Source organism: Babylonia areolata, chromosome 10 (assembly GCF_041734735.1).
Source record: "Babylonia areolata isolate BAREFJ2019XMU chromosome 10, ASM4173473v1, whole genome shotgun sequence".
NCBI lineage: Eukaryota > Metazoa > Mollusca > Gastropoda > Neogastropoda > Buccinidae > Babylonia > Babylonia areolata.
In genome coordinates this window covers 5,653,235-5,661,450 of record NC_134885.1, presented here as the reverse complement: position 1 = coordinate 5,661,450, position 8,216 = coordinate 5,653,235, and the positions used below count along the sequence as shown (strand labels likewise).

The following is an 8,216-nucleotide window of genomic DNA, read 5'->3' as shown; positions in this document are numbered from 1 at the left end:
AGTTCCAAGGTTAAATTTCTTTTCACCACTTTTGGGGTATGGAGGCTTACAAACATAAACAAAAGAAAAAATAAACTTGAGAAAAAAAACATAAAATTCTCACAATATGAATGCACATTCAAAGCATATAAAAAATGTTCATTAAACAAAAAAACAAAACAAAAAAGAACAGGGATGATAAAGAGAAACTAAGGAAAAAACTACCTCATACATCTGTGTACTGTTCAGAAGTCGTACGTATGAAGCTGGGCTTGTTATTTTCATTTCAAAGTTATGATCTTCTTTAGAGACTTGTTCTATCTTTATAAATAATGAAATTGAAAGCAAAAGCTTTCTTGAATTTGAACACGTCCTTCTACAAAAATTATAACATGAATTGGGATGAACAAAGCAATGGGGAATTATTTCTTATCACAAATTATTATAACATTCCATGATGAAATGAAATTCATCTCCTATCGCATGTACCGAATTAAGCTGTCACACACTCCTGACTGCCCGTGTAAGACAGGCCCACAAACCCCGGAGCACATCCTGCAGTCCTGCCCCCTGTATCAAAATGCATGGACGCAGCAGTGCCCCTATGGAGCCACACTGGCAGAAAAGCTCTGGGGCACCAAAGAAGACTTCATCAAGACCACCACCTTCATTTCCAGCATAGGACTGCAAGTCTGAGACCATGATCATGGGGAACGCAGAAGAAGAAGAAGAATCTCCTGTCGCATTCATGCATGCACACACACATTCTCTCCACCCAGCCAGAAACAGCTTTGCTATTTTCTGTTTCAAGGAGGCATCAAAGCAGATGGACTGATCCATGTCAGATAAACTGAAGTGAAAAAACCCCAGTTACAATCCAGCAGGAGTCGTTTCTTTTTCTCCACACACCACATTTAATATCAGAGAAGAAAGAGGTAAAATTGAAGACTACTTCTGTTAGTGGAAATAGTAGTACTAATTTGGCTGACTATAAACAACATGATTTATTTCTCCTATTTCTGCTACTACTACAACACTCACACATGCACACATGCACACATACATGCACACGCACACACAAACACACACATGCACACACACACACACACACACACACACACACATAAGAACATTGACAGTAAATGACAAACTTCATCAGCACTGCTGACCTACGCTCACAACTGATGTGGTGGAGAGTATCAACCTGGGGGATGGAATTCTACCCAAATAAATATAACGTCCTCAGTGTCACCAGAGCTATATAGTCACCCCAGGAAGTACCATTGCAAGATGAAAGAACGTCCTTGAACTAACAACATCAGCAAAATATCTGGGAATTACCATCGCCTCAGATCTACAATAGAAGTAACTCCTGGACAAAGTAACCAAGAAAGCAAACAGTGTCCTGGAATTCCTTGGAAGAAACCTGAGAACACCTTCCACCATCACAAATGCCCACCAGACCTTGGTACATCCCCACCTCGAGTACTGCTGCTCTGTATGGAACCTATACCAGCAGGAACTGATAAGGAGGGCCAAAATGGTGCACAGAACAGCCAGGTTTGTGATCTGCAGATACCACAATATAAGCAGTGTAACAACTATGCTTGAAGACCTAGAAGGGGACACACCAGAGAGCACATGACCGAAGGTCCAGCTAACAATACTCTGTTAAGTCAGCAGCAGCAATGGGAACATTAGACCAGCCACAAGAACCAGACAATCCATGGGCAGAAATTCTGATATTTTCCATCCATGTCAGATTATTTTAAACAAATCTTTTTTTTCTTCTGAGAACAGCTCCTCTTTGGAACACCATCAAATTCCAGCTACTGAGTTGGTGAGGCTCCTTGCTTGGCATCCTTCAAGCAGCTCAACAAGCTATCATTTTAATTTACTATCCTCTTCCAACAAGTAAGGTATATGAAGGTTGGGGTTTGTCTTCAGGGACTGTTATGGTTGGGACAGTTGTATATTCCCCTCTTCCAATTCTCACCTGCCCCGATTCACACCCTTCTCGATTATTGTGGTGTGTGTGTGTGTGTGTGCCCGGGTTTTCTCATTTTCATATACGATTTATTTTCGCTTTTCACATAATCACACTTGCAGCACTGTATGATAATCAAAACTGATAACACCGTTTTATAAATTCATATTATCAAGCAGTTTTGTTTGGTTCATTATGTTTGCGGTCCTTAGACACATCTCACCGAGACCACTCCATGTGCAGGAAGTGGGCTGAACAAGCGAAAGCGACACACAATGTTTACGAAATGTGTCACTATCCTGATCTTTAATGAATAAACCTTTCAAAATTTATGCACACAACACGGACAACAGCTCATCGCCTGCTTCAGCTTCGTCTTGGTACTAGCACTGCTCTAAAACCCGGTTTTACTATCCGACAACAAGGCAGTATGGATATGAAGAACGGAGTAACTGCTGGCATCATCAGTGAGTCGTCTGCTGGTGCTTTCGTTTTCTTTGATCATCTCTGTTCACCGTATTCACCGTGTTCGGATAATTTGGGAAAAGCTGTCATTCATGTATTCACATCTGACTTTGTGTCCAACTCGAAGAAACTCAGTCAACGATTAGTAAAGTATGATTTCAGATTAGATTTTCGCACCCCAATAAAAAAACAAACCCACCTTGACACATGCATGACCACCAGCACAAAAATGGCCATAATCATATAATATAATATAATTTCCAAATATCTGGACTGCATTTAAAAGCGTCAGGTAGAGAGAAAAAAAAAGCAACAAACAAATCGCAAATCTTTTGATATTTCTGATATATATGTGTTATGGTCATATTTGCACATATGTAATTTTATCATTCATGCATACATTGCAAAAGACAGTAAAGGTACCCTTCAGATATCTCATGGCACTTAAATGGCATAGAAGTTAAAAGCACCCCAATAATCTGTCATTGTTATCATCATTGTTATGATTATAGTTTATGTCATTAAAGGCAGAGTAGTTAGTCAGGACTTCAATCAGACCAGATAATTCATGATACTGCCAGTCTGTGTATGTGTCTTTTTTCTCCCTCACAGTCACACACTCACTCACTCACACACACACTCACTTACACACACACACACACACACACACACACACACACACAATCACCATTTTCACTGTTTGTGTGTGTACATGTGTTTGTCTAGTCTCTTTCTGAGATACTTTCACTTGAGCATACAGTATGTATTTAATTTTTGAAGGCTGAATGCCTTTCTACATGCTACTCTGTGTGTGTGTGTGTGTGAGAGTGTGTGTGTGTGTGTGCGCACGTGCATACATGAGTGTGTGTGTGTTACAGATTACACAGAAAGGAGAGATATGAACACTTGCAAGACAATTCAAAAAGCGAGAGAGAAGAAATGTGTTGAACTACAGTGCACGAATTTTAAATGTATGCTTTTATGCAGTAAAATCATTGTGTGTGTGTGTGTGTGTGCGTGTGTGTGTGTGTGTGCTTTTTTGTGTGTATGTGTGTGTGTATGTGTGTGTGTGTGTGTGTGTGTGTGTGTATGATTTTTGCAGTTGTTGGTGATGAGATCCTGAAAGGACACACTCAAGACACCAATTCCCATTTTCTCTGCAAACGGCTCTTTGCTCTTGGCGTGCAAGTGAAACGGGTAAGAAGTAGATCAGTATGATTTACGGACACTTTCCATGGTCTTTGTCCATGCAGACAGATATGGATTTACATGTGAAGTTTGAAATGAAACCTTGTGTACAATGGTTTGAAGAAGAAGAAAAAAGTTGGACAAATCTGTGGTTCTTAGATGGTTGTGCTAACAGGTATGTTGAGCAAGACTGGAAAGTGCTTACATACACTAAAACGTAAGTGAATGGCGATATAATTTTTTTTTTTTTTTTTTTTTTTTGGTCTTAGCTTTGACACTTAAGTCTTTTTACCCTAAAATAATGGAAAACATTTTATTTTTTTCTGTTTGATATTGTGTGCAGACTTATGAAAAACTGTTCTGATCACTAATGGCCTGAATTTGTATCCCATAAACACACACACACACACACACACACACACACACACACACACACACATCAACACACACACACACACACACACACACACACACACACACACACACACACACTACCTCTCTTGTCAATAGGTATATATATACGATATGTTTTTGTTTATTTATGCACTACTCATTCATGTGTTTGTCGCCTCGTTAATTGATTTAATCATATAGGTTGTGTTTTCAGATTTCTGTCATTGGCGATGATTTAGAAGCAATATCCAAAGAGGTGAGGGACTTCTCAGGCCAGTTCACCCACGTGATCACTTCGGGTGGGGTGGGACCAACACATGATGACATGACGTTTGAAGGTGAGGCATTCACTAGGCTCCTCAACCTCACACACACACACACACACACACACACACACACACACACACACACACACACACACACACATGCACACACACATGCGCATGCACACACACACACACACACACACACACACACACACACACACATGTGTGTATAGTCATTTGGATGAGACGATAAACCGAGGTCTTGTGTGCAGCATGCACTTAGCGCACGTAAAAGAACCCATGGCAACAAAAGGGTTGTTCCTGGCAAAATTATGTAGAAAAATCCACTTCGATAGGAAAAACAAATAAAACTGCACGCAGGAAAAAATACAACAAAAAAAAGAAAAAAAGAAAGGGTGGCGCTGTAGTATTGCGACGCGCTCTCCCTGGGGAAAGCAGCCCGAATTTCACACAGAGAAATCTGTTGTGATAAAAAGAAATGCAAAATATGCAAACACACACACTCACACACACACACACACACACACACACACACACACACACACACACACTGGTGAGACATTGCTCTTCATTTGTCACTGCTTTGAAATCTTCATAACGGATGATATTCAAACACAGTTTGTGACACTGATTACTGTGTATAAGGCTGTTTGTCTCACATTCACACAGTTTGTGACACATTGTGTATAATCCTATTTGTCTCATATTCAAACAGTTCGTGACACTGGTTACTGTGAATAACGCTATTTGTCTCATGTTTGAACAGTTTGTGAAACTGATCACTATGTACAACGCTGTTTGTCTCACATTCTAATAGTTTGTGACACAAACCATGGTGAATAGTGCTATTTGTCTCAAGTTCAAAAAGTGTGTGACACTGTTCACTGTGAATAATGCTTTTTGTCTCATATTTAAACAGTTTGTGAAACTGATCACTGAATAACTCTGTTTGTCTCACATTCGAACAGTCTGTGACAGTTATTGCTTTGAAAAATGCTATCTGTCTCACATTCAAGCACAGTTTTTTTGTCACACTGATAGCAATGAATTGCGCTATATGTCTCATGTTCAAGAGCAGTTTGTTTGTGACACTGATCACTGTGAATAATGCTGTATGTCTCACATTCAAGCACAGTTTGTTTGAGACACTGATAGCAGTGAATTCCACTATCTGTCTCACATTCAAGCACAGTTTGTTTGAGACACTGATAGTCAAGTAGACTAATCACTGTGAATAATGCTGTTTGCCTCATATTTAAACAGTTTGTGAGACTGATCACTGAATAACTCTGTTTGTCTCACATTCAAACAGTCTGTGACAGTTATTGCTTTGAAAAACACTATCTGTCTCATATTCAAGCACAGTTTTTTTGTCACACTGATAGTGATGAATTGCGCTGTATGTCTCACATTCAAGCACAGTTTGTTTGAGACACTGATAGCGATGAATTGCGCTATATGTCTCATGTTCAAGAACAGTTTGCTTGTGACACTGATGGCTGTGAATAATGCTGTATGTCTCACATTCAAGCACAGTTTGTTTGAGACACTGATAGCGATGAATGACACTATACAGCTCATGTTCAAGCACAGTTTGTGACACTGATAGCTATGAATAAAGCTGTATGTCTCATGTTCAAGCACAGTTTGTGACACTGATTGGTATGAATTACGCAGTATGTCTCATGTTCAAGCACAGTTTGTGATACGCAGTATCTCTCATGTTCAAGCACAGTTTGTGATACTGATTGGTATGAATTACGCAGTATCTCATGTTCAAGCACAGTTTGTGACACTGATATCTATGAATAAGTCTGTATGTCTCACGTTCAAGCACAGTTTGTGACACTGATAGCTATATATAACACAAAATCTTTCACGTTCAAGCAAAGTTTGTGACTGATTGGTATGAATTACGCAGTATCTCTCATGTTCAAGCACAGTTTGTGACACTGATATCTATGAATAAGTCTATATGTCTCACATTCAAGCACAGTTTGTGACACTGATAGCTATATATAACACAAAATCTTTCACGTTCAAGCAAAGTTTGTGACACTGATTGGTATGAATTACGCAGTATCTCTCATGTTCAAGCACAGTTTGTGACACTGATAGCTGTGAATAAGGCTGTATGTCTCACATTCAAGCACAGTTTGTGACACTGATAGCTATATATAACACTATATCTCTCACGTTCAAGCACAGTTTGTGACACTGATAGCTATGAATAACACTATATAATGCTATTTGTCTCACATACAGTCTGTGACAGTGATTGCTATGAAAAACACTATCCATCTCACATTCAAGCACGGTTTGTTGTAACACTGATTGCTATGAATTGCACTATTTATATCACATTGAAGCACAGTTTGTGACACTGTTAGCTACGGATAACGCTGTATATCACACGTTCAAGCACAGTTTGTTTGTGACACTGATAGCTATGAATACTGCTATATGTCTCGCGTTCAAGCACGATTTGTGACACTGATGGCTGTGGATTAATCCTCTGACAGGTGTGGCCAAAGCGTTCAGTCTCCCTATCTCGCCCCACCCACAGATGGTACAGCTCATCAAAGACCACTTCGGGCCAGACAACTTGGACTCGGCCAAACTGAAAATGGCAGAGGTAGGTTGGGTCGAGGATACAGGTGGTTTGGATTCAACTGCAGGACTGACTTCCTTTGAATGAGTCTTCATGTACAACTGAACAGTGTATGTATTTTCTTTGGTTTGCTTGCTTTCATTTCCAAGCTCGTTTTTATGCGTGTATGTCAGACAGGACACTGGTGTGCTACAAAGTATAGGAAATATGTCAGACAGGACATTGGTGTGCAACAAAGTATAGGAAATAGAATTGACAAAATACACACGTATTGTGTAATATCAACGAATTGAATGAATAATGAAGAAATCTCAGATTCAGACTCTCCAGAAATGTGCAGAATGGAAGAGATTGCGACTGTTCTGGACACTCATTCAGTCTTTCTCGACATTAGTCAGCTCCCTTCAGCAGCATGCTCCACATGTGGATGGTGATTTCACATATATGTGGTGCAGCATATGTGGATTGGTCTGCATGCTTTGTCATCTCCTTGACACTGAAGCTGTATGCACTGACTGTTTCTCTTACAGATACCGGCCACATCCACGCTTCACTACGGTGTGCACAGGACGACTGGAGAGAAGAACAAGTACCCTGTGGTGTCTGTCAGAAACGTGTTCATGTTCCCAGGGGTTCCGTCCTTGTTTGAGACAGGATTTGAATGTCTGGAGGTAACCCTGTCCATCCTCACATATCCCTTTGGGTGTTAGTGTCACTCGTTCACCATCATAGGTGATTTTTTTTTCTTTTTCTTTTTTTTTTTTTTTTTTTTTTGGTGCTGCCCTATCATCTGCACCGTTTCAGTGGCATTACTCCCACGCCGCTCATTTAGATTCCCCCATACACGGCCACACCCGGGTTCATCCGTCACAGTTCCAGCGTCGGCAGTCCGCAGGGAACCATCGATGTTAGGTCGCCAGGAGGCTACACACCAGAGGAGACCCTGCACTGCTGCTGAGTCACTTCGGTGGTGTTCAGTGGTGCCTGTTCTGATTTAACGTACTTAGGACACCACCTACTAAGCCCCCTACTAACGACAATAATGGCTTAGTCACAGAGCCAGACTGAGTGAGCGTCCCTCCCAGAGTGGAGACCGCCACCACGTCCCTCAAACAACAGCCCCCCATGAATCTGCCGACACTGAAGACATTGACAGGACTCACCCCAAGCACAGAAGTGGAGGGGTATCGAAACTGAGGTCACCATGAGAGCAGGGCATGAAAGGCCACAGACTTTGAGACTGTTTTGTCTATATTGATGAATCATAGGTGATTTTAGTTGACCAGACAGTTCACTGCCGTAGGTG

The 8,216-nt window shown here is 40.8% G+C and overlaps 1 protein-coding gene across 1 annotated transcript in view; it reads left to right on the top strand.

Moving 5' to 3' along the window:
- The first annotated feature begins 2,211 nt into the window (after positions 1-2,211).
- The window catches only part of LOC143286739 (FAD synthase-like), a 22,089-nt gene continuing 16,084 nt past the window's right edge, over positions 2,212-8,216 (top strand). The window contains exons 1-5 of the mRNA XM_076594460.1: positions 2,212-2,433; positions 3,534-3,628; positions 4,227-4,350; positions 6,822-6,934; positions 7,441-7,581. Of these exons, the coding sequence (XP_076450575.1) occupies positions 2,298-2,433; positions 3,534-3,628; positions 4,227-4,350; positions 6,822-6,934; positions 7,441-7,581 (609 nt within the window). The 5' untranslated portion in view covers positions 2,212-2,297. The remainder of the gene's footprint in view (positions 2,434-3,533; positions 3,629-4,226; positions 4,351-6,821; positions 6,935-7,440; positions 7,582-8,216) is intronic.